Source organism: Macaca nemestrina, chromosome 7 (genome assembly GCF_043159975.1).
Source record: "Macaca nemestrina isolate mMacNem1 chromosome 7, mMacNem.hap1, whole genome shotgun sequence".
NCBI classification, from domain to species: domain Eukaryota; kingdom Metazoa; phylum Chordata; class Mammalia; order Primates; family Cercopithecidae; genus Macaca; species Macaca nemestrina.
The window spans coordinates 146,928,952-146,955,319 of NC_092131.1; the positions used below are offsets into that span (position 1 = coordinate 146,928,952).

General features: G+C 38.1%; 2 protein-coding genes across 10 annotated transcripts in view; both read left to right on the forward strand.

Moving 5' to 3' along the window:
* The window catches only part of LOC105489977 (RAB27A, member RAS oncogene family), an 88,603-nt gene extending 83,805 nt beyond the window's left edge, over window positions 1-4,798 (forward strand). For all 9 annotated transcript variants that reach the window (XM_071066819.1, XM_071066818.1, XM_011755165.2 and 6 more), the window contains one exon: window positions 2,065-4,798. In XM_071066819.1, coding sequence (XP_070922920.1) covers window positions 2,065-2,263 — 199 coding nt within the window. In that variant the 3' untranslated portion in view covers window positions 2,264-4,798. The remainder of the gene's footprint in view (window positions 1-2,064) is intronic.
* A 5,176-nt stretch (window positions 4,799-9,974) lies between these two features.
* LOC105490004 (ribosomal L24 domain containing 1) lies at window positions 9,975-25,871 on the forward strand. The gene is made up of 6 exons (XM_011755203.2): window positions 9,975-10,124; window positions 14,424-14,537; window positions 16,202-16,274; window positions 21,089-21,152; window positions 23,784-23,869; window positions 24,955-25,871. Exons 1-6 carry the CDS (start codon window positions 10,044-10,046, stop codon window positions 25,026-25,028), a joined length of 492 nt encoding a protein of 163 aa, XP_011753505.1. The 5' UTR covers window positions 9,975-10,043; the 3' UTR covers window positions 25,029-25,871.
* The last annotated feature ends 497 nt before the right edge of the window (window positions 25,872-26,368 follow it).

Sequence of the window (26,368 nt, forward strand, 5' to 3'; positions counted from 1 at the left end):
TTGTATCATACAAGTTGTTTTTTTAATTCAACATTTAATTTTTGCCAAGTTGATACAGTTTGAGCATTGTATAACTCATTGTACAAAAATATCAGTATTCATGCACTTATAGATGGACATTTAGGTTAATTTTTTCCCTATTACAAATAGTTCTGCAGTATCTATTCCATTAGACGATGCCATGTGTACATATATGAGAGCTTCTCTAGGGCTACGCTATCCAGTATGATAGCCACTAGTCACATGTAGTTATTTCAGTTAAAATTAAAAGTTCAGGTTTTTTGGCCAGGTGTGGTAGCTCACGCTTGTTATTTCAGAACTTTGGGAGGGAAGGCAGACAGATCACTTCAGGTCAGGAGTTTGAGACCAGCCTGGCCAATATGGTAAAATTAGCTGGGAGTGGTGGTATGTGCCTGTAGTCCCAGCTACTTGGGAGGCTGAGGCACGAGAATCACTTGAACCTGGGAGGCAGAGGTTGCAGTGAGCTGAAATTGCACCACCGCACTCCAGTCTGGGTGACAGAATGAGACCCTGTCTCAAAAAAAAAAAAAAAAAAAAAGTCACGTTTTTGGTTGCATTAGCCACATTTCAAGTGTTCAATAGCTACATGTGGCTAGTAGTTATTGTACTGGATGACACAGATATGGAAAGTTCCTGTCATTGTGGGAAGTTGTGTTGGATAGTGCTGCTCCAGGACAGGGTTTCTCAATATTTTTCATAGCATGACACCTGCAGAAAATGATAATATTTGTGCAGCTCACCGGGATAAATAGATAAGGCTGCTCAAGGTTGGAGGAGACTGGTTCAGGGACTCTGGCTGCCCTAAGACCTTCTCAGTTGCCCTAAGGACTGAGGGACTGCTGATGTCTCAGGTATCCCTGTAACTCACTTCCTGCCCATCAGCATGCCTTGGCTTCGCTTTAGGTGTATACCCAGAAGGGCTGTTGTTGGGTCATAGTGCATGCATGTTTCAGTTTTACCAGATATTACCGTCCTATTTTCCAAAGTAGTTATAACAATTTATACTTACATCAGCAGTAAATGCATGTTCCTCTTTTCTTCTTCTTGGCAATACTTGATATTGGGAAATTTTTATATGTATGCCAATCTGATGGGTGTGAGTTAATATACCATTATTTTAATGTGCATTTCCCTTATTTTGGGTAAGGTTGAACGTTTTTTCATAAATGTAATTTCTTAGAATTTCCTGTGCATATCCTTAGTCTATTTCGTATTATCTTGTTTATTACTTTAATTCATTTGAGGAATTATTTTTTTGGATGTTAACCCATTTGTAAGTTATATGAAATATCATGTATTTTGGCCCGTCGCTTATCTTTTAACTTTGCTTATGATATATGTTGTGGCACCAAAGTTTTAAATTTTAACATTGTTAAGTTATCGAAATTTTTCTCTGTGGTTTGAGCTTTTGTGGCTATATTAAGAAATCCTTTCTTGTCTTAATGTCAAAAAGACAGTCTCTTATTTTTCTTCTAACAGTTCTCAAGTTTTGCTTTTCACATAGAGGAATTTAAACAGCTTTCATACCAAGAATCAAGTTTTAAATTCTTACAACTAGGCCGGGTGCAGCGGCTCACACCCATAGTCCCAGCACTTTGGAGGCCGAGGCAGGTGGGCAGCTTGAGCTCAGGAGTTGAAACCAGCCTGGGCAACATGGTAAAACCCTGTCTCTACAAAAAAATACAGTAATTAGCCGGGCCTGGTGGTGTGCGCCTGTGGTCCCCACTACTGGGAAAGCTGAGGTGGGAGGATCGATGCCTGCGAAGTTGCCTGGGGGCACTCAGAGTGCTGGGAGGCGTGAGCCACTGTGCCCAACCGAAAATTGATATTTTGAAGAGTCTAAAATTTCCAGTTTTGCATATCTACTAGAAATGCAGTGTGAGTATTTTATTGTCTTTTTCACTTTTTAATGTATTCTGGGGTGGTAAAATGTTTGTCACCTTGTATAGTTGTATTCTATCGATTCTCTAATTTGAATTATCAAGAGCAAAGGTCACTGTCCTTTCCCTCCACGTTGTTACCTGAGTTGTCTCTGTCTTCCAGAATCCCCTACTTTGAAACTAGTGCTGCCAATGGGACAAACATAAGCCAAGCAATTGAGATGCTTCTGGACCTGATAATGAAGCGAATGGAGCGGTGTGTGGACAAGTCTTGGATTCCTGAAGGAGTGGTGCGATCAAATGGTCATGCCTCTATGGATCAGTTAAGTGAAGAAAAGGAGAAAGGGGCATGTGGCTGTTGAGAAGTCAAGTAAGTGACATAGTAGTTGAGGTGGCCCATGCCTGGGATCTTCTCTATGATTGATACATGGCACAGCGAGAGATTAATGGGCATTGTGTACAAATTGCTTCTCACTATCCCCATTAGACCTACCAATAAAGCATCTGGTTTTAAAATAAATTTGTTGTAGCTTTGAAATATTTCTTTAAGATTTAGCCTGAGAGTTAGGAGAAATATTTCAGAGCCAAAAGTGCCTTATAAAGCCTTAGCCTATTATAGTAAATCATTCAAGAATTTAGAATTTTGCAGTCACAGAAGAGTGTATTTATTATGTAGAATGAATGAGGGTACTGTCACCTGCCTCAATGTAGGTAGGCCCAGAGTCTTACATTTACGATCTTACATGCAATTATAAAACTGCCACAGTCTTCAGTCCAGATTTAAAGCCTCATGTCATAGGTGACATTCTAAAATCCCATTAAAGCCACTTGAGTGTTAAATAAGGATATACATGCACATCAGCTCAATGTCTTTGAGTATTAATTTTATGTAAGCATTCTATTTAACATGAATATAAGACAAATCATGGACATATCTATAGACCTTGGATAAACTGGATTGACCAATTGTATGTTCACGGTGACTTTGTTGTTGGTGGGAAAGGGATTGGGGTGGGGCAGGGTGGCTTAATGTATTATGAGCAACCAAAGTGGGACTTCTGGCTCCCTGCTATATTCCCATTGCTCTGAATGGTTGATTGAAGGGTCAGGAAACTAGATTTTATGGCTTTAGTTCACTGTGATTGTACATTTATACTTGGCCCATGTGCTGGCCACATCTGAACACAGCTGGTGCTTATGCCGAATTATTTGTGATGAGTAAATATTTAGTTTCTTTTTCTTCATATTTATAATGTTGATCTGGCATCCTCAGGCTGCAGCTTAATTAGCTTATAAATTACTCATCTCTGTCTTTACCAGCAGGCTCTGTATTGTTGATATTTGTGACTTGTTTTGCTTTTCCATTGGTGGAATTGAAGTAATTAGTTTTTAATTACATAAGATGCCTGTTTGCTATTTGGTGGAAGATAGAAGTTCATATTGAAGCAGTTATATTTGTACTGTAGTTCAATAAAAGAAAAATGAAGTATTCTGTAGCTATATTTTTCATAGAGCTCATGAGCATTTACTGTACTTGCTGGATCTTGCCAAGATCATATATTCTGCTGTATTGCCAAAGTGTCTTCATACCAAATTTAAGGTGGTTTTAATATATGTTTCATGGAAGTTGTTTATAAAATTCAAAGGTATTTCATTTAGGTGAAAAGTCTTATTTATTAAAGTGGTTTGAATAAAGTAGATCAAAACTTCCAGAGATCTTAATGGCTATTTAGGAAGAAATATCACTCACTATAATTTAAATAAAGAATAAAAATAAATTTTGTGGTGGCAAATGTTTGGTAGAACTGTAATTAGAAAAAAACAAGTGTATTTGGGTGATGGTTACACTAGAAGCCCAGACTTTACGACTACACAATATATTCATGTATCTAAACTGTACTTGTACCCCCTAAATTTATTTTTAAAAAAGGAAAAATATAAGTATAATGAAAAATTATTTTTTTTTCCACTGTCCTTCCACTGCTCCCATAACATACTTAGCCATGGGTGGTAAAATTTTGCATATTTCTATCCTTGAAATGAAGGCTTCTTTTAAATTCCAAAGAAGTCACTGAGGCCTGTGCATTTGAATTGTATATGCTAGTGAGGAAAAGATTTAGACATTTCAAGAGCAGGGTCGGCCAGGCGCCGTGGCTCACGCCTGTAATCCCAGCACTTTGGGAGGCCGAGGTGGGCGGATCACAAGGTCAGGAGATCGAGACCATCCTGTCTCACACAGTGATACCCCGTCTCTACTAAAAATAAAATAATAATAAAAAAAATTAGCCAGGCATGGTGGCGGGCGCCTTGTAGTCCCAGCTACTCAGGAGGCTGAGGTAGGAGAATGGCGTGAACCCGGGAGGTGGAGGTTGCAGTGAGCTGAGATAGCGCCACTGCACTCCAGCCTGGGAGACAGAGCGAGACTCCATCTCAAAAAAAAAAAAAAAAAAAAAAAAAAAAGAGCAGGGTCATAATCACACAGCAGTGCCTTCTATAGTTGCCATAACACTTCAGTGGAGTACAACATAATTTTACAGCTACATATCAGGGCATATTTTATATGGTGTATTTGTGTTAGAATAACACATTAAATGTCTTTAAACGTAAGAATGTTTGCATGTTTCAGTTTTCAAGAACCAGCAAGTAATTAGCTATAGATTCCACTGGCCTTAAACATACAATTAAGTGTATACATGATATAGTGCACACACAAGAGCCACCTTTAATTATTGAAATAACCTGTATTCTTTTTGGAAATCATTTTAGTTTGGTATTGAAGTACTATATTTTTTGTGCATCAATGTATTTTTCTATTTACAAGCCTATGTAAAAGTGAAGTGTATCTTCAGTGAACCATGTGCCAATTAAGCTATAATAAAGTGGTCTAGTCTGTCAAATTTGTGTGTGAATGTAACTTTATTTCTTATCACAAAGTTTCATACCAGAGGTTGTAATGCCAAAGGAAATGAAATTCAGGGATACACGTTCCATTAGGTGCTCACTGAGGGGCCAGCCAAGACAACATATTCTGGAAAAGTAATTTAAAATGTTATCAGGCTGGGCGCGGTGGCTCACACCTGTAATCCCAGCACTTTGGGAGGCCGAAGCGGGCAGATCACCTTAGGTCGGGAGTTCGAGACCAGCCTGACCAACATGGAGAAACCCCATCTCTACTAAAAATACAAAATTAGCTGGGCATGGTGGCGCATGACTGTAATCCTAGCTACTTGGGAGGCTGAGGCAGGAGAATCGCTTGAACCCAGGAGGCAGAGGTTGCGGCGAGCTGAGATCTTGCCACTGCATTCCAGCCTAGGTGACGAAGCAAGACTTTGTCTCAAAAAAAAAAAAAAAAAAAAAAAAAAATTCTGAGAAATAAATTCTGATCTTTTGAAGTTGATGTCAAGATTACTAACAATCTATTTAAGACGTGTTTCACTTGGTATTTTTATAAATTGGAAATCTCTATGGTGGTATTTCCAGGTCTTCTGTTATTGGTAATATAGGTGTTTATATAACTAATAAGCTCTTCCATTATAAAATACTTAGATAATGCTGGATAAAGTATGAACATATTTTTTTAAATGTACTGTTGATTTCTCAAAAAAAAATATGGTCAATACCCTAAGACCACCTTCTTCCCCTTGAAAACAGACAACAGAGGGGACTTACAACAACCTGATGCTGAATGTGGTTTGCTTTTGGTTTGGTTTTGCCAGTATCAGTAATCAGGATGCTTTGTTATAATGGCTACAAAGAATTAATAAAGAAAACCTTGGGCCTATTGAGAATAGGGTGCTGAAACTGCAGCCCTCTGTCCCCAAACACACAGAAATCCAGGACCTGGTCTGTTTTTTTTCTTCTTCTTCTTCTTCTTTTTGAGATGGAGTCTTGCTCTGTCACCCAGGCTGGAGTTCAGTGGTATGATCTCGGCTCACTGCAACCTCCGCCTCCTGGGTTCAAGCAATTCTCTGCCTCAGCCTTCCGAGTAGCTGGGATTACAGGCACCCACCACCCATACCCGGCTAATTTTTGTATTTTTAATAGAGATGGGGTTTCACCATCTTGTCCAGGCTGCTCTTGAACTCCTGAGCTTCGGCCTCCCAAAGTGCTGGGATTACAGGCGTGAGCCACCATGCCTGGCCGACCTCGTCTATGTCTTTAATCTCTTGTGAAAATTTACAATCACAAGTCTGCTTGAACACAGGTTGAGGGTTCAAGTATATAATACCTAATTTTTCTGGGTATGTCAAATCAAGAAATTAACAAAAATTAACATTTTAAAGAAGTGATTTGTTCTGGGTTACTTGGTGGAAGCACAGCAAAAATGTTTGCAGATGGAACATTTCTGCACAGGCTAAAATACACCCTACTATGGATGAGATTACAATGAAAAATTACAATCTATTTCTTCTTCATCCTTACCTCCAATCATTAGCAAGGGCCAGCAGACCAAACAGCCAGCAGGATTTGGCATTTAAGAACCTCAAATAATATTCTTATCAGAAGGAGACCATAAAGTCAAAGTGTTTAAGATAATCACAAACATGAAAGGAACTAAAAAATCCAGAAAAGAAGACAATATTAAAGATACCAGACTGGTTTGAATTAAAAAAAAAAAAACCCAAAAAACTTCCAACAATGAAAAATATAGCCATTGATATTCAAAACTTAATGGTAGAGGTTAAATGACAGGTTGGACAGAGTTGAAGAGAAAATTCTAGAAGGCTGGTCAGAGGAAATTACCCACAATTCAGCAAACAGAGATAAGGAGAAGGTCCTGGAGGGGTTAAAAGACATAGAGGGAAGAAAAAATGCTCCAACTTGTATCTAGTTGGAATTCCAGAAAGAGAAATTAGAGAAACTGAAGGAAGAGGCACTATATGAAAACATACTAGCTGAGAATTTTCCAGTAATAATAAAAGACACATACCCTTAGATCTAGGAATCATAAGCCCTAAGAAGGAAAAATGAGAAGGAATCATATTTCCAAGATTTCAGTTCAATCTCGTATTCCATTAAAATAGGTGTAAAGAAAACAGTTCTAAGGCTGGCTACACACCCATTCAATCTAAAGTGAAGCACTGAGTATGTTCATAGACTGAAGGGAACAAAGTCTCAGATGAAGCCTTAAGGTATGGAATTCAGAACACAGATAAAGGATGTGGCCTCTGACATCAAAGGTAAGAGGGTAGACCTGGGTGTTCATGTGTATGGGAAGAGTGTAACATTTCTTGGTGAAGTAGCAGGAACAAACTGAGAGTTGGGAAGGAATTGTGTAAAGGTTGCAAAGACTGGTAAGCCTCTTCCGTAATTGTTGAGGAGGATAGGAGAGGAAGAATAAAGAAATGTAAAATAATTTTCAGTCTCTTGGTTGACAATAAAGTATTGGGCAGATGCTTATTACTAAAATTTCTGGTATGTGCCTTTGTTATTTAACATTACTCTGGAATTACTGGTTGAATAACTAGACAAGAAAAAGTATCCAATAAAAGGAAAAATGTGTGTATTTGAAGATTATAACTATACAAACTGATTCTAGAGTTAAAATGAAAAGATAAATGTTGAAGAATAGCCAGATAAATAATGAATAAGGAGGACAAGGAAGGAGGGGTGATATGGTTTGGCTGTGTCCTCACCCAAATCTCATCTTGAATTATAGCTCCCATAATTCCTATGTGTTGTGGGAGGGACCCGGTGGGAGATAATTGAATCATGGGGCCAGTTTCCCCTACACTCTTCTTGCGATAGTGCATAAGTTTCACTTCGAGATCTGATTATTTTAAAGGGGTTTCCCCTTTCATTTGGTTTTCATTCTCTTTGCCTGCTGCCATCCATGTAAGATGTGACTTGCTCCTCCTTGCCTTCTGCTGTGATTGTGAGGCGTCCCCAGCCATGTGGAACTGTGAGTCCATTAAACCTCTTTCCTGTATAAATTGCCCAGTCTAGGGTATGTCTTTATCAGCAGCATGAAAACTAATAGAAAGGGAGAGGAGGTAAACCCAGTTATTTAAAAAATTACAATAATTTAAATATTTGGGCACTGGCACATTAACAAGTAAAACGATGGAACAGAGTGCAGAAATGGAGCTATAGATGTGACATTTTGAGTGAGTGAGGGAAAGGATGCTTTATCAACATATAGCACTGAGGGAAAGACACTGGAGTCCTATGTCATTTATACTTAAATTCCAGACAAGTTGAAAATTCAAATGCAAAAAAATGAAACTACAAAACGTAAGATAAAACATTTTGAAAAACAATTTTGGAGAAGTGCAGTTTAAAGGAAAGTACCAAATCCAAAATCATAAAAAACTGGATACATCTGAATATACAAACAACATATTTCTGCATGGAAAAAACCATGAGCAAAGCTTAAAATATTAATAGGGAAATAATTTCTAAATGCATTTCAGCAAAGGACTAACCTTAACGTGTAAAGCGCTGTTGAAAATCAACAATAGAAAACTGTGTAGGACCTGAACAGGCAATTCACAGAAAAAAGTTGAAAAACATTGTGAAAGATTCTTAACATCATTTGTCATTAAATTCAAGTTGAAATAAGAAGAAGATAAATTTTCATCTCCGGTTGGCAAAGATCACTTTTCATAGGGGTGTAGTGAAACAGACATCTTATTTGTTGATGCTGAGTGTTAATTGGTAAAAACTTTTGGAAGGCAATTTAGTATTATCTGCCAAATTTTAAAATCAGATATCTATATCCAGCTCCTCTTGATCCAGCAGTTCTACATAAACCCTCTCTTGAAAAGGCGTGTCAGTAAAGATGCTTATTATACCAAAAGATAAGAATGACTATCGCTTAGTGACCAATTAAAATACTTTCGTACAATGGCATATATATATATATGAAAACGAATGTTAAATACCCGTTTACAGTAAAATGTGTATCAAATGCCTATTATGTGCCAGGGACTATTCTAGATACTGAGATGTAGTTGCAAACCAAACGAAATGAAATCCCTGCCCCTCATGGAGCTCACATTCCAATGGAGACAAGGTAACAGCAAGATGCAGAAAAGGGTAAATAGTATATTAACTAGTATTATAAAGAAAAGGAGGTAGAGACAGGGAAACAAAAATATACATGTTTGCTTATGCACAGAAAAGCTCTGGTAGGTAACACATGGAACTGTTTTGCCCCTGGGGAGGAAGACAGCACGTCTAGGAAAGGAGGTAGTTTCTGGCAAAAGTATTTGTTTTTCTTTTTCTTTTTGTTTTTGAGACGGAGTTTCGCTGCTGTTGTCCAGGCTAGAGTACAATGGCGCGATTTCGGCTCACCGCAACCTCTGCTTCCAGAATTCAAGCGATTCTCCTGCCTCAGCCTCCCGAGCAGCTGGGATTACAGGCATGCGCCACCACGTCCGGTTAATTTTGTACTTTGAGTAGAGACGGGGTTTCTCCCTGTTTGTCAGGCTGGTCTCAAACTACTGACCTCAGGTGATCCGCCCACCTCGGCCTCCCAGAGTGCTAGGACTACAGGCGTAAGCCACCGCGCCCAGCCGAAAGTATTTGTTTACTACATATGTATATTAATTAAAATGGGAGGCGGGAGGCGGAGAACACGATTTTATATTTTAAAAAATTGCTGGTAAAGTCCTTGGAGCATCAACGACTCAACCGTTTTCATTATAATGTTTGAAGAAGCAACGCTGGATTGCAGGTTCTTCGCCGCTTACACCCTGCAAGTCACCATGGGACGAGAATCGAGGGCTGGTTTAGGGCAGGCAGTAGACAAACGAGTTAAGACAGCGCACTCGAGAGCACTCCGGAGCAAAGCACAAACCAAAGATACATAAAACGTGCGTAAATGCCGACATACAGAGAGAAAAAAAATAGGCGCTGTGAGAGCGAGTTCAGAAGGTGGCGCAAAACCGTATTTCCCCAAAGTAAGAGCGAACAGGTCTAGTCTGCAGCTCTGCGCCTGCGTCAAAGGCAGCGCTTTTGACCGCACGGCCGAGGCAGGAACAGTCGTGTTCGCTTCTCGTCTAACTGACCCGCGAGAACTAAGGACGCTTGCCTTTTTCCGGTCGGGGGAAGGGGGAAGAAGGTAACTTCCGGTGACGCGGCTACGTCACTTCCTTTCAAGCTTGGCGTTTGTTTGGTGGGGTCCCACGCGGGTTCAACATGCGTATTGAGAAGTGTTATTTCTGTTCGGGGCCCATCTACCCTGGACACGGCATGATGTTCGTCCGCAACGATTGCAAGGTGAGGCGACCGAGACCAGTCTGCGCTTCAGCCTAGCTTCCGCGGTTCCTGGGCGCGGCGACTAGGTGCCGGGTGCTTCTGCGTCTGCCGGGTTTGGCCCTGGTTGCTCCCGCTGTTCCCGTGGGAGGGTGGCTTAACTGGGGCTCCGGTCTCAGCGTTCCGCTTCGGGCGTTTCTCCTTCCCGGTGTCCCGAGTGGCGCTGGCTACCAGTCCACCCTTGGGTGGCGTTGGCAGCGTGGAGCTTCAGGAGCGATCCCAGCTGGCGCCTACCAGGAATCTTCGATGTCTGTGAGGGCTGTTTGGCCACTCGTGTACGTGGGCCACGTTCTTGAATCCAGTAAACTTGGTAGAGTGTATACGCTGTCAGGCATTATGCTAAGGTCCATACTAAAGTGTAGAGGTTGATGGAAGTGTTCCGTATTGCTTAATAGTAGACTTATCTGTTAAGTCTACTGCAGGTAGTACTGTATTAGGTACTGCGGGTGAGTTGGGGAGGGTCCCGTACGGAAAGACTCAGAATGGAGGTGATATTTATCTTGGATCCTGAATTTTGCGGGAGAAAGAGCGGAGGGGGCCTTCTAAGTGGTAGGAAAGTGAACATTTTGAGAAAAGGCAGAGAACGGTGCAAATCCACTTGTTTGAGTAAGTGACTGGATTGGAAATGATGATAGAGCCTTGGGCGTAGGGCTACAAGTATAATTATAGTAAATGTATAAACGTAAATACTAAATGAGTCCTAGTTGTGAAAGACGTTTTGAATGGTACATGAGTTTGTCCTGTCATTACAGAATGAATCCCGTTCCTCTCTTTCTCAGAGAAACACATTGTTGCTCAGAATTTGACTTCTTAAGTTTGCTTCTGAATTACTGGGCGTTTACAGATTCCTGGTTTCCACCAGATCTACTGGCTTGGAATCTTTAGGGGAGGGGAAGAGGGTCTAAGAATCTGTATATTAAGGTGAATTTGACATGCTAAAGAATTACAAGTCTGACTTCACTTTATATCTCTGTAACAGATCAAAGATATTGACCCCATTAATTAGATGCAAGGGATTCAGCTGAAAATGAGGGACCAAAGCTATGTGTGGTAAGGTAAAAGAACGTAGAAGGTTTTGAATACTTGCTCTCAGGAACATGATAAGAAGTTTATAAAAATGGACCAAAAGATTGCCAGGTTGGAGTCTAATTCAGAGTAGGCAGTATGGTTTTATACATGATCTCGTTACGATTTTGTGATTTTCGTCCAGGGTGCTTGTCAGCTGGATACTGGAATTAGAACGACAGATCGTGAGAGCTGTCAAGACCTGGGTATTAATTTGGTAGACACAGTGGAAGTTAAGTTCATGAAGAATAAGGACAATGTTGAGTTGGTTGGGAGTCAGCTTGGCCTAAGGAAGACCAGTGGATCCAGAAGAGAGTTGATGGAGGAAATAAAAGATAGAGGGCCTGAAGCACTAATAAAGAAAAAGTATCTCACCTTTTTTATGTTCTTGATTTCCAAGTCTAAATCTCCTGAGCTCCAAATCTGAATTTTCCACTGGATGTACCTCACAGTGGGCCTACTGAAAGAGAATTCGTTAGTACCTCAAATCTTTTTGCTCTGTGAATTAATACCACTCTTAAGTGCCCAAATAGTTTTGCTAGAAACATGAGAGTCATCTTTGAATCTTTCACCTTTTGTATCTAGTTATCAAGACTTACCTATCCTGCCTCTGAAAAAATAATGGTGTCTTTGCCTTCTTTCTGCTTTCCTGCCCTAGTTCAGATTAGGCACTTACTATTATAGCCTCTTACATAGTCTTCTTTTGGGGGGCCGGATCTCACTCTCTGTTACCCAGGCTGGAGTGCAGTGGTGTGATCATGGCTCTCTGCAGCCTCAGTCTCCTGGGCTTAAGCTGTCCTACCTCCTCAGCATCCTGAGTAGCCGGGATTACAGGTGTGCACCACCATGCCCAACATTAAAAAAAATTTTGTAGAGACGGGGAGATTAAATTTTTTTTTTTTTTTTTTTTTTGTAGAGACAGGGACTTGCTATGTTTCCCAGGCTTTAACTAGTCTTTCTGCCTTTATTCTCTTAGTTTCTGAGACTGTTGTTAATAGAAACTTCACCTTTTACTCTTCTTAGGCATAAATGGATTAAGGGTAGAATTAATGCTAATTCTCCATATTTGCACATACTTTGCAAACAGGAAAAATACAGTCTTAATGAGGGTTTAATACATGTTGAGGCCGGGCGCGGTGGCTCAAGCCTGTAATCCTAGCACGTTGGGAGGCCGAGACGGGCGGATCACAAGGTCAGCAGATCGAGACCATCCTGGTTAACACGGTGAAACCCCGTCTCTACTAAAAAATACAAAAAACTAGCCAGGCGAGGTGGCAGGCGCCTGTAGTCCCAGCTACTCGGGAGGCTGAGCCAGGAGAATGGCGTAAACCCGGGAGGCGGAGCTTGCAGTGAGCTGAGATCTGGCCACTGCACTCCAGCCTGGGCGACAGAGCTAGACTCCGACTCAAAAAAAAAAAAAAAAAAAAAATACATGTTGAATTAGTGGAATAAGAAAAGTTTGAAGACCTTTGAGTCCAAGGTATGGGGGATCATTTATTAGCATGTTAGCATTTAGGGGACTAAATTAAAAGAGAAACTTGAGATCATAAAGCTTTGCCTGACACATAAGCCATCCACCTCTTACAACAACATAGATTTAACCACTTCCTCATATGTGTTTACATGTTACATTATACATGATTATAGCTTTATCCCATTGTTTATATCCTAGTCAGATCTCGGTCTTTCTTGATCGCAAAGTGAGACTATCACATTGCTAGACTAAGCTTTTCAAGGTAGAGTACCAAATTTTAATTGTTCTTGTATCCTTAGCACTGGTACAACATCAGGCACATAGATACTCCTTATTTGCTGACTGAATCCCCTTCACACCTCCTCTGGTTCCAAGTCTCTTTAGATCCTTCATTGTGCCTTTCAGGTAATACCTATTAGATAAGGAACCAAGTAGATTCCTCATTGGATCTATTTGGAATTGAGAGGAGCCAAATCAAGTTTAGTCCTCCTGCTAGATAAATAGTAGAAAAAGGAATTTGCCTAAGGGTCATCTAATAGATATTAAATGTGGGAGGCTTTTATTTAAAAAGGTAATAGTATTTTGGGCTGAAAATACGCAAATGAAATTTCGTTTCACAATGATTTTAATGTATTCATTTTTTATTTATGATTTCATAGCAGGCTACTCCAGGAGATTTTAGTAGTTCTTATATTTTCTAGTCCATTTGAAATTAACTCAAGGATATAGACATGCTTTCACTCTAGTCTCTTAGGAGAAGGCTCTCTAGGAGGTATGGGCCTGGATCGGATTAAACTAATAGCAACAGTCTCTAAGAAAACTGTCCTACTGTGTGTAAGTGACCTACTTGAGGTTCCCCATAGGGCAACATATATAGAAGGTGAAAAGTGGTATGATTTGTGATACACACACAGGCTTATTTAGTTTGAAGTGTTTGTACTGTTTATTTTGACCTATTTATCTGTCATACCTTCTAGGTATAATTCAACTTAATTTTCTTTACCAAGATCCACAAACCCCAAATAATTACTTTTTGTCTTCTCACTTTCTCCAGCGGCATACACAAATTGCAGTGTGTTCTAAGGCATTACGAAATAACAAAATAATACTGTTAGATTTATAAAATGAGTCCTAATAAGCCATTTCAGGAACATGTTGAAGCATCATCAAGTTGTAAGTTAGCACTATTAAAGGATTAAATCTTTTAGGATGAAGATGGAGAGTTAAAGTAGTAAAGAATGTTGTTGGCAGATCTATGGATAAGTCGAAAACAAATCTATTAGAGCACCAGTTTTAGCTGCTTTTGAAATTATTTTGTGCTTTCAACAAGGAAGATGGAAAGACTCAAAAGGAGATTTCAGAATGGTTGTTTGAAACTTTTATTCCCATTGAGGTATAGAGACAGTGAATTTTGAAAATTATCCTGAATTAAGAAAGGACTTAAATGACTTTACTTAAACTATTCCCTTTATTTGAAATAATTTTTCTGTTATTCTATACAAATGATTAGTAATTTAAAATAATATTTTCAGGGCCCTTAGCCTTTGGTTGGGATGATGTTTGACAGTCAAAAAATAGTTGTTTCCATTTAATCTGATATATCTTACACATTTCTAAATGGCAGTTTAAGTAGAAGGGCATGTATTTTTTGTGTAGCAGGAGTAACATCTTATGATAGAAAAGTTTTTAATGTTGACTTCTCAATATTTTAACTTTTCTTGTAGGTGTTCAGATTTTGCAAATCTAAATGTCATAAAAACTTTAAAAAGAAGCGTAATCCTCGCAAAGTTAGGTGGACCAAGGCATTCCGGAAAGCAGCTGGTAAAGAGCTTACAGTGGTGAGTACAGTTAGCTATCAATAGAGTTTTTACACGTTTCACAGTTTTAGTATTTGAAGGGTGTATGTCATTTAATCAGTCATGGCAAGGCCTCCTATAACATGATTAATAAGTGCCTTATTTGTATTTGGCTTTGGAAATAATCTCATTCTCACATGGTCCTGAAAACTGTAATTCTGTGGAGCTACTATTTTTAGCTCTTGCAGAGAAAGGAAAATCATTTAAATGGCTTGAGATGAAGTTGGGAATTGCTACTGAAAGATTTTGAGATGAAGTTAAGAGAAAGGATTTCTGAACAGCAGTCAAGGCTCAGGTGAAGTTTATAATAGACTCATTTATTGGTTTCTGGATTTCCTTAGCAGGGCTTTGTATCTGAGAGCAGAGAAATTAGTAATGTTGGTGTGAGGAGGACTAGAGCTAAGTCAAGGGGGAAGAAAATTTAATGGAGTGAGCCTCCATCATTATATTGTTACATTGAATTGATAAAAGGATATTTTGAAGCTGTCCACGTTCAGTCCCTGTAAAGAAAGGAGATGAAAATGCAGTACAGGCTACCTTTGAGGGAGGAAGATCTTTTAAACTGTCCCCTTCGTCCATGGCCTCCTTTACCCACCAAACCTATGACCCCTTTCCCACCTTTTTATTGCTAAAGGGCAGTCAGTATCTGCAAGCATTTTCCATCAAGCCCTTTCCTGGCTTCCTTAATACCAGAGCTTTGCGGTGAATGTAAAGAGTATCGTTTGACCAGATGCAAGGCCAAATCATAATTACTGTCACAAAAATAATTTTCATTCTGGATGAGAAGCAGCATAGCAGCCTAAATGCAAGTGGCAGCTGCCTGAGGAAAGACTGCCAGTCACATTTACTGATTACTATTTAGCTTGTGGCTGAGGTTATTATGCTCCGAATAAAGGTGTGTATATATAAAAGAAATAGTAGCTAAATCCAGAGGTGGTGCTGTTTTATATGCCTGTCAGATAGATTTGAAAACCAAGAAATACCTGTAGCTTTTCCAAAATTGTTTTGTGTGTTTTAAGATTAAAAGGATCATTAACTGTAAAAATACCAGCCACTAGCAATGGTAACAGTCTTTGGAGGAGATCTGAAGAAATGTAGGGCCTGACTTATATTCTGCAGAGTAGCACCTCATTTGTTTGAAGATATATATAGTTTTCATACCTTTTTGCTATAACAGATAGATATTTGGTTGAACCATATGAAGTTTTCTCTCTCTTTTTTTCTGTCTCCTACAGGAAGGACATGGAATTCTTGATGTTGACTTTTTTTGATCTGTGAAAAATGGCAGTTTCATATGGTTCAATGTAATTCAGAGTTTTCTGGCTTTGAATCATATCTGGGAATGGAAATGGGGAAGGTTTTTCAGTTTGTAATCCTGGTAATTGTCATACGCCGTTCTGAGGGATGGAGGTGTTACCGACTCCTCCTCTCTCTTTGAGAATCACCGTTATATAGAGTTATGTTTTCAGTAGGGAGGTGTGAAAGGAGAAAAAGTTTGAAAACCTGTATTCTCTGAGATCACCCTGAGGGGTGAATCTTGATGTATGTTCACTCAGAACACTTATGAAAAGGAAGATGTTTTAAGAAATATTTCCTTTCTACTTTTCTTAAAACTTTATTTTTATCTCCTCTGTTCCCTCTTACAGGATAATTCATTTGAATTTGAAAAACGTAGAAATGAACCTATCAAATACCAGCGAGAGCTATGGAATAAAACTAGTAAGTCACAGAAAAATACCAATAATTTTGAGGAGAGACTGGTTTGGGATAATACTATAACTTTAAGTGTCAGCTTGTTGTTTAAATATTGAATTTTCCATTTGTCATCGCCTGGCTTTTATTATTTTATCCTCATTTTAATGGTTCTGTTGTAGTCATATGTTTTATCATTTTTTTTTTTTTTTTACAATTGGCTGGTGTGTTCATTTTAAAATAATGTAATTATTCACTTTGATACTACTTGAAGTGCCCACACAGAGGTGTAAAAACATACAAGTAGCTGAAAAAAATAGAGAAGGAAAATACCGTTTTAGGGTGAGTGTGGGACAGTTAAAATACACACAAAACCTAACACACTTCACATGTTTAGACTCTATAGTTTAGGATATAAACTTGTATTCTGTATACCTTATAATTAAAATTAAAAAGTGTAGTGCTTAAGGTCATCATTACAAATGTCCTGAGAATTTCTAAGTGTTTGACTTAGGTAAAAAATGAAGTTGTAATCTTCTGAAATTAAAAGCAATAATACCTAGTTTTTTCTTTTTTTCCCTGAAGTAGGCAGAGAGTTTAATGAGAAAAGTCCCATATGTAGAAAAAGTTAATCCCTTAAGCTCGCTTGTAGGTTCTACAACATTTGTGTATGTTTGGATGTTTGGGACCCTTGGCCCTGCCTTTTTATTATTATCATTATTATTATTATTATTATTTTTTTCTTTGAGAGTCAAAGTGTTGCTCTGTCCACCCGGCTGGAGTGCAGTGGCATGATCTCGGCTCACTGCAGTCGCTGCCTTCCAGGTTCAAGCAGTTCTCCTGCCTCAGCCTCCTGGGTAGCTAGGATTACAGGCGCATGCCACCACACCTGGCTAATTTTTGTATTGTTAGTAGAGGTGGGTTTTCGCCGTGTTGGCCAGGGTGGCCTTGAACTCGTGACCTCAAGTGATCCACCCGGCTTGGCCTCCCAAAGTGCTGGGATTACAGGCGTGAGCCACCACGCCGGGCACCGGCCCTGCCTTCTTTTCTTCCCATGGTTACCTTTGTGCAGCCTGTAGCCATTTCTAGTGTTGGGTGTGGGGGTGATGTGGTTTGTTAACCAGAGTCTGTAAGGCTTAGAATTCCACAAACTTTATTACTCTCCTAATAGATCATAGGCAGGGCATCCCTTTCTGTACTCCAGTCAGTCACGAGACTTCAGGGGAAGAATTGAAAATGTGTGGACCTTTGTAGTAGTATTTACACCTTCTAAACCAGGGGCATCCAATCTTTGGCTTCCCTGGGCCACATTGGAAGAAGAATTGTCTTAGGGCACATATAAAATACACTAACACTAATGATAGCTGATGAGCTAAGAAAAAAAAAATTGCAAAAAACTCTGTTTATGTTTTAAAAAAGTTTACGAATTTATGTTGGGCTGTGGGTTGGTCAAGCTTGTTCTAAAGCTTTGTTTACCCTGGACCATGTGGAGAAATTGGAGTTTAGATTTGGAATTGCCTTTTCTATACTTAGCCCTAATTATTGTACCCTTTGGGTCTCTCCTACCCCCTTTTTAAAAAAAAGGTCTTTTCCTTCTGCTTTATAATTAGAGGAAGAGTTAATTTCTGAAAAGCAATTGATTTTTATTGGGTTTATTTGATAAGGAAATAACACTTATTCAAACTCAAGGATTTCTAAAGAGATTAACTTATAGGATTATTAAATTGATTTCAAAAGGCATCGTTATCAAGGACATTATTGGAAAGTCCTGAAGCAGTTCTTTTTTTTTTTTTTTTTTTTGAGACGGAGTCTTGCTCTGTTGCCCAGGCTGGAGTGCAGTGGTGTGATCTCGGCTCACTGCAACCTCCGCCTCCCGGGTTCAAGCAATTTTCCTGCCTCAGCCTCCTGAGTAGCTGGGACTACAGGCACATGCTGCCATGCCCGGCTAATTTTTTCTGTATTTTAGTAGAGACAGGGTTTCACCATGTTACTCAGGCTGGTGGCAAGCTTCTGAGCTCAGACAGTCTGCCCGCCTCAGTCTCCCAAAGTGCTGGGATTACAGTCGTGAGCCACTGTGCCTGTCCTGAAGCATTTCTGGATTTCATTCAGTTTTATTTCATTTTGACCTTTGCTTTTGTTGTTGTTGTTATTGCTTGAAGACAGCAGCTCCAGATCATTTTTACATATTTTGTAACTGCTTTGACTTAGTGGGTATTTAGGTGGTTGTTGAAATGAGGTGCATATCCAATTTCAGTGATACGTGAATAATCAGTTCTATGGTCCACCATGCTAGTTTCGTGTTATATTGCTCGAGAGAAATACTGCTGTGTTCTGTATGACTTCACATGCTGTAATGGTAATGTTCTCTGCAGTTCTTACTTTCTTTTAATTCATTGCACATTTATTAAGCACTGCCTGTGGTATACAAAGATGAACAGGTCACACACAGTCTCTGCCCTCTAGGTGCATTTACTGAGTACTCCTATTTTATTGTTTCTGTTAGGTTTTATTACAGAGTCTCATTCTCTTGCCCCCCTCATTTGTACATCTGTAAATTCTGTAAGAAACAGTGCTTTGTAGATTTTTTTTTTTTCCCCTGCACTGATTCTGCTTTCCTTTTTACTGGGATCCTAAAAATAGTTTTTTCTAAGAAGATCTGCTAAGTGGACAGTATGATTGCTAGGTATATAGGATGAGAGTCTTTGGAATTTAAGATTGTTTCCTGGTGTTTTACACAATTAATAAAAGTTGTTTTCAGTATTGTTCCAGAACAATATATTATTCTTCTAAGAGATTTATTGATTCTCCACACCCCTCATATTTCAATATCATTTGGTCTATAAACTAATCTGTTGACAAGAGTTGTATGTTCATTACTTACATTATCAAATTATGTGAGGACATGGATTGAACAACCTTTGTTAAGGTATTGATGTCTGTAGAAACAGTAGTATGTTAGAATTTCAAAAATACCAGGAAAAGTAGTTTGCACTTTATCCCTCATGGCTGTCTGTGTTGCAGGTGAATTTTTAATGTCTTCAGGTTTTTTTTTTTTTTAACTTTTTACTTATTTTATTTTTGTTGAACTTTTTTCTAATCTTGGTAGCTTTTGGGGTACAAGTGGTTTTTTTGGTTACATGGATTAATTGTAGATTGGCAAAATCTGAGATTTTAGTGCATCCATCTCCTGGGTAGTATACATTGTACCCAATATATAGTTTTTACCCCTTACCCCACCCCACCCCCACTTTTGAGTCCGCATAGTCCATTATATTGCTCTGTATGCCTTTGCGTGCCATAGCTTAGCCACCACTTGTAAGTGAGGACATACAGTATTAGGTTTTCTATTCCTGGGTTACTTCATTTAGAATAATGACCTCCAGTTCCGTCCAAGTTGCTGCAAAAGACATTGTTTTGTTCCTTTTGTTGGGTGAGTACTATTCCATCATGTATAAATACCGCATTTTCTTTACCCACTTGTTGGTCGATGGGCACTTAGGTTGGTTCCATATCTTTGTAGTTGTGAATTGTACAGTCAGATGCTTCTTAGGTTCAAAATATTTCAATCTTCTGGAATATTTGGAAATACAGTATATTATTCTTTGGAAAGGATTTTCCTGCCACTTGTGTTTATTTCCCTTCTAAATAAGTTTAAAGTGTGGAAATGCTTCTGAGTACTAGAACTTGTCCTTATTTTTGCTGAAAGACAAAGAAAAAAAGTTACATATCCAGCATATTATTAATTCTGAGCTACAGCATATGCAGATTTATAGTTGACATTTTCTTAGAATTATTTATGTAAATGTTGCTTTAATACTAGAGGTCTTAAAGATTGTCCTGGTGGTTTTTGTTAAAATGTAGATTCAGATATAGGTTTGTGTGGGGCCTGAAATCCTGTGTTACCGTTTTACTCTTTTTAATGAATAAGTGTACTTTTGGGAGATACTTTAAGACTATATAAATATCTTATTCTGTAGATCTGCAGACTACACTGTAAAGAGCTAGATCAGAAGTTGTGGTGTCTGAGCCACTGAGCACTTGAAATGTGGCTAGTCTAAATTGCGTTGTGCTGTAAATGTGAAATGAATGCTGGATTTTGAAGACAATATGAAAACAGGAATAAAATATTTCACTAATAATTTTATATAGATTGCATGTTGAATGACAGTATTTGGAAAATTTGGGTTAAATAAAATGTATCATTAAATTTCCACCTGTTCCTTTTTACTTTAAAAAATATGGCTACTAGAAAATTTAAAATTTCATATGTGGTTTGTCTTTCATTGGATAGTACTAATAGAGATTTTAGAGCATAGTTGAACTCAGCCCCCTTTTAGCCAACGCTCCTGTAGACATTTTCTAAAACAGTTGGATTTTTGTGGTCTAGAACATATTAGTATTGATTGATTGGTTCATTCTGCCAATATCATGTGCTGACCATATCCCAGGCACTTTAAGTGTTCATAACCAGAAAGATGCTGTCTTTATTCATGGAAATTACAAGTTAAGAATGAGATTAGTTGTCAATAGTCCAAGTTCTCTTTATAGTAAAATTTGAAAAGCATTGGATTGGTTTAAAGTGGAAGGAAAATTTAACAGCAACAGAGACTTTTGTCAAATAAAAATTAGAGAAATGATACTTGTTAGACAGAATGTTGAGAGTGATGATGGCCATGAGTATATACCTTCAGCTTTTTGAGTAGGGATTGTTTTTGTAATAATTTTTTTTCATGTAAATTCATTTCTAAATCAGAATAATAAAGAAGTGCTTGTTAATGCAGTTGTTGATCATACTGCTTGAATGTGCGTACATTTGCTAACTCTTATGAACTTTTTTGTAGTTGATGCAATGAAGAGAGTTGAAGAGATCAAACAGAAACGCCAAGCTAAATTTATAATGAACAGGTATGAATATTTATGTGGAGTAACTTTTGGAAAGTAATTGCTAGTAGATATTTAGAGGCATTCGTATTTTTTTTTTTTAATTTTTTATTTTGACATAACTTCAGACTTACCAAAAACTTCCAGGAATAATATGAAGAACTCTTGTATATTCTGCTAGCACTTTACATTTACTTTATCCCTGTCACAGTGTATTGAAGACCATAACGCTTTTTCCTTCTAAGTATACTGAAGTGTATGTAATCTAAAAATAACATTCTCTTAAACACAGTGTGGTTATCTATCAGTCAGGAAATTAACATTGATATAATACTATTATATAATCTATGAACTTTGTTTAGACCTCACCAGTTATTCTGATTACGTCCATAGCAGTGGAAAGTCCTTCATATTTCTTCAGGCTCCTTTAATCTGGACAGTTTCTCATCTTTCTTTATTTTACATGACAGTGATAGTTTTGAAGAGTATAGGTGAAGTTATTGTATAGAATGTTGTTCAATTTGGGTTTGTCTGATATCTTCCTCGTTAGATTTTGTTTAGGCGCCTTTGGCAGGGATGTCACAGAAATGATGGCATACCCTTCTCATGCATCATATCGGGAAGCACATGATGTCACCTTTCTGGTGATGTTAACTTTGATCATTTGATTAAGGTGATGTCTGTTAGGTTTCTCCACTGGAAGGTTACTAGTTTGTTTTCCTTATAATCAGTACATCTCTTGGGGGAGATACATAGAGATTCAGTAAAGAGCCTATTACTCCTCAAACTTGTACCTACTGGTTTTGGTTTTCATTAGAGTCTTGCCTGAATCAGTTACTACTATTGTTGTGATTGTTGCCAAATGGTGGTTTTTCTAATTCCATCATTTCTTCTACATTTTTTAGTTGATTTTCTCATGTAAGAAAGAACTTTCTCTTTTCCATCAATTTCAAGATTTATTCCTTCACTCATATTACATCTGTGTGTATTCATGGATTCTTTTTTCTTTTTTTTTTTTTTTTTTTGAGAGGGAGTCTGGCTCTGTGGCCCAGGCTGGAGTGCAGTGGCCGGATCTCAGCTCACTGCAAGCTCCGCCTCCTGGGTTTACCCCATTCTCCTGCCTCAGCCTCCCGAGTAGCTGGGACTACAGGCACCCGCCACCTCGCCTGGCTAGTTTTTTTTTTTTTTTTTTTTTTTTTTTGTATTTTTTAGTAGAGACGGGGTTTCACCATGTTAGCCAGGCTGGTCTCGATCTCCTGACCTGGTGATCCGCCCGTCTCGGCCTCCCAAAGTGCTGGGATTACAGGCTTGAGCCACCGCGCCCGGCCGTATTCATGGATTCTTATGGTATACATTGGGTTATAATTCTTTATTGTCATTATTTATTTTGATGTTCTAAGTGGCCCACGTTTGGCCTGTGGGAGTTCCTTCAGGCAGACTGTTATGTCATTTTGACAGTTCTCCTCATTCTTGGAGTGCATTCATGTTTCATAGGTAACAAGATGTTTCCCCTTCCCCAGCTTGGAATCAGCTATTCTTTTCAGAGCAGGACCATTAGCTTTAAAATTAATTGCTATGGAATATGTCAAGGAAAAGAAGCACGTGCCAGCAGCTTTGTGGCTTAAAAATTTTAAAGCATTTCAGAAAAATGTTTGAGGACTAGTCTGTTAGCATTTTTATTGAATATCATGTGTTTTGTGCTCTTTTAATTACCCAATGGTTTTTAAAAAATTATATAACAGAGATTTATCTATTTGAGAAGAAAAGATCTAGGCACTGTTACAGTTAAAGGGTTAAAGATTGTTTTATGTAGTAGAGTACTCCTTCTTTTCTTTTTTTTTTTTTTTTGAGACTGAGTCTCGCTCTGTCGCCCAGGCTGGAGTGCTGTGGCGCCATCTTGGCTCACTGCAGGCTCCGCTTCCCAGGTTCCTGCCATTCTTCTGCCTCAGCCTCCCTAGTAGCTGGGACTACAGGTGCCCGCCACCACGCCCGGCTAGTTTTTTTTTTTTTGTATTTTTAGTAGAGACGGGGTTTCACCATGTTAGCCAGGATGGTCTCGACTCCTGACCTCGTGATCCGCCCATCTTGGCCTCCCAAAGTGCTGGGATTATAGGCGTGAGCCACCGCGCCCAGCCAAGCACTACTTCTTTTCATGACTCACATCCTTCGTGTACTCAGCAAATATATATTGAGCTCCCATTTTGTGCCATTCTTAAGTACAAAGAATGAATGCATGAACAAGTGTTGTGGTAGGGTAGGAATCCTATTTTGAGCTAATTACGAAATAGAAAACCACAAGTTTGAGTTGTTAGGGAAGAAAATGTACATTTGTGAGGGCTTAACAGGTGACCTTACCTTAGATTTGGGAATAAGTGTAAGGTATACATCTCTTTTAGGTTATGTTCACCACTTGCCATTTGGGAATAATGTGAGAGAACTGAGAGGCTCTTTATTCACTTGGTGTTGATGCTGCTGCTGGATGGGGGGTGTTGTGGGGAGAAGAAAGGGGAGTGAACAGAAGGGCAGCCATCATGTTTCCATTCCCCATCTGTGGGGCTAACTGAAGTAACAACATTTAGAAGCTGTATTGTGAACTGAGGCCGCTTAAAGCAGTGTTAGCAACTGAAATTTTGGCTTTAATGTATTTTGTTGTAGATTGAAGAAAAATAAAGAGCTACAGAAAGTTCAGGATATCAAAGAAGTCAAGCAAAACATCCATCTTATCCGAGCCCCTCTTGCAGGTGAGTACTATGTTGCACAGGAGTTTACTGCTTTAAGAAGAAAAATGAAAAATCTAGATTTTTGTGGTCTGTGTATTTGGGTACCAACTAACTTTGGGTATTTTTTCCTTTAAATACTATCTTTCCCAGTAAATGTATGATATGATTTGGTCTATTAAAATGTAATTTATTCAGTGTATTTCCCAGTTGTAATCTATTTATATGGTGTTTTTTTTCCCTTCATTGAATTCTATGTTCCGTATCTCCCCAAGTTAAGCAAAATTATTTGAGCAATAGTTTTGTAGATGATTTTTGGACAATGTTTTATATTAGTGTTTCTCAAACTTTGGTCGGTCTCAGAATTACCAACTTGGGGAACTTAGTATAAATACATAGGCCGAGGCTCTTTGAGTCTGAGCCACTGTTCAGTAGCATTCCAGGTGATTCTGATACTAAAATTTGGACTACTGTTTCTTTTACTCAGCTAACACCAAGTACAGTCTCTTATGCAATTTACTTAGGTAGATCACTTAAAGGGAAAGAAATGTTAGTAAAGGTCAAATTCTGTAATCACATGTTGAGTACGTTTGTGTAAATCTACTTGTATTATTTTTGTACCAAATTTTATTAAAGTAGACAAAATTCTGGAGCATTTGTTTCACATATACATGATAACAAACTGATAGTCAAAAAGCACCAGAAAGGAACCATTGTTATCTAATTTTTTAGGTAATCCTTTTTGAGGTAGATAGAACAGTGTTAAGAGCAGGGACCTTGGATCCAGATGGCCGGAGTTCACATGCCAGCGCTTTGACTTATATGACTTTCTAGTTGAGTGACCTTCAGCAAGTTAATCTGTCTTGGAGCCTCAGTTTTCTAGTATTTAAAATGGGGGTTGTTAGGAGGGTGAAATGAGCAAATGTATGTAGAATGTTTATTTGATGCATGACATATCATAAGACCTATGTTAGTTTAGCTGTTATTAAATTTCTTAGGAATGGCTTATATTACTTTAAAACATGCAGGATCCTTTATAAAGTGTTGATGTGAATTCTGTAAGGTCACATTGAATTAAGTTGTTTATTTTTTACTTGTTTTTATTAAAGGCAAAGGGAAGCAGTTGGAAGAGAAAATGGTACAGCAGTTACAAGAGGATGTGGACATGGAAGATGCTCCTTAAAAATCTCTGTAACCATTTCTTTTGTGTACATTTGAAAAGACCCTTTGGATACTTGGAACTGCTAAATTATCTTATTTTTTACATAAGGTCACTTAAATGAAAAGTGATTAAAATACATCTTTCCTACATTGCCTTCTACGTAACATCAGGTATTACGGATGTTAGATTGCATCTCAGTGTTAAATCTTCACTGATAGATGTACTTAAGTAAATCATGAAAATTCTGCTTATAACTATAGAAGTGAATTGTGGATGTAAAATGGTTATGCCATTTGGGTAATGGCACTAGGCAGCATTTGTATAGTAACTAATGGCAAAAATTCATGGCTAGTGATGTATAAAATAAAATATTCTTTGCGGTAAAATATTCTCTTTGTTAATGTTATAGAAGAGGGGGATACAAAAAGGAACTAACAATTTGTATGGCAGTATCAGATATTATTTTTGTTTTAGTATTTCCTGTTTTGGTTTATTTGCATCTTAGAAGAGCATAATGACATTGTTTGATGAAACCTAAATTATGCTGGACTGTTTTGACCTGGTTTAACCCTTCTGATAGGTAGTTGTGGATGTTGGGGATGAGAACTGAATAATCTTTGCCTGGAGTGCCACTACACTCTAGAATTTCCACTTTGGAGAATATTCAGTTCTCACTTGTGATTCCTGGTAGAACAAACTTTATTTTTCTAGCCCAGCAGTGATCTAGAAGCAGAGGAATCCCAGCGCCTTTTAAAAGTTATTATGTGGTTTTCTTTTAAAAAGCTGCTGATTTTGGAAGGTGGAATTTATGGGTACAACGTATGTTCATTATTTGTACGTAAAATAAAACCATTTAAAAAGTAATGTGATATTTATTATTTAAAGGCACTAAACAAAGATGAAGTATTGATTATCTGGAAGAAGAAATCTTCCTCCACACATCCCATTTAAGTAGGAGATACATTTAATTAAAGAGAAATAGATACTTAATGTTTCTGTGTTTTTACATTGTTTACAATTTTAAGTATGTTAAAGATACTAAGTAACTATCAGTTTGCATAATTTTTTTTTAAGGTAGAATGTAGAAAAAATGACTAATTCTTAGCCTTCCATAATTATAAAGTAATGGCTCATTTTTTATTTCAGTATTAGGTAGTAAAACTAAAGCTGTAGACCAATGCCTGGACCAAGTGTTAGGAGAGCTGACTTCCAGTGTGGTTTTGCCTGGGTATTTTTCTTTGTAAACAATATTATTGATTGAAGATTAGGGGAAATGATACATGTGAGGAAAGACATTTGTAAAGTTTCTTGAGTTTTTACTACATACCATATTCATTTTTTAAAGAAATAAACATTTTAAA

Coding starts and splice junctions, on each gene's coding strand:
- LOC105490004 (XM_011755203.2), top strand. CDS start 10,044: ATGCGTATTGAGAAGTGTTATTTCTGTTCGGGGCCCATCTACCCTGGA. Junction 21,153..23,783: donor GCTAAATTTATAATGAACAG/GTATGAATATTT, acceptor ATTTTGTTGTAG/ATTGAAGAAAAATAAAGAGC. Junction 23,870..24,954: donor TATCCGAGCCCCTCTTGCAG/GTGAGTACTATG, acceptor TTTTTATTAAAG/GCAAAGGGAAGCAGTTGGAA.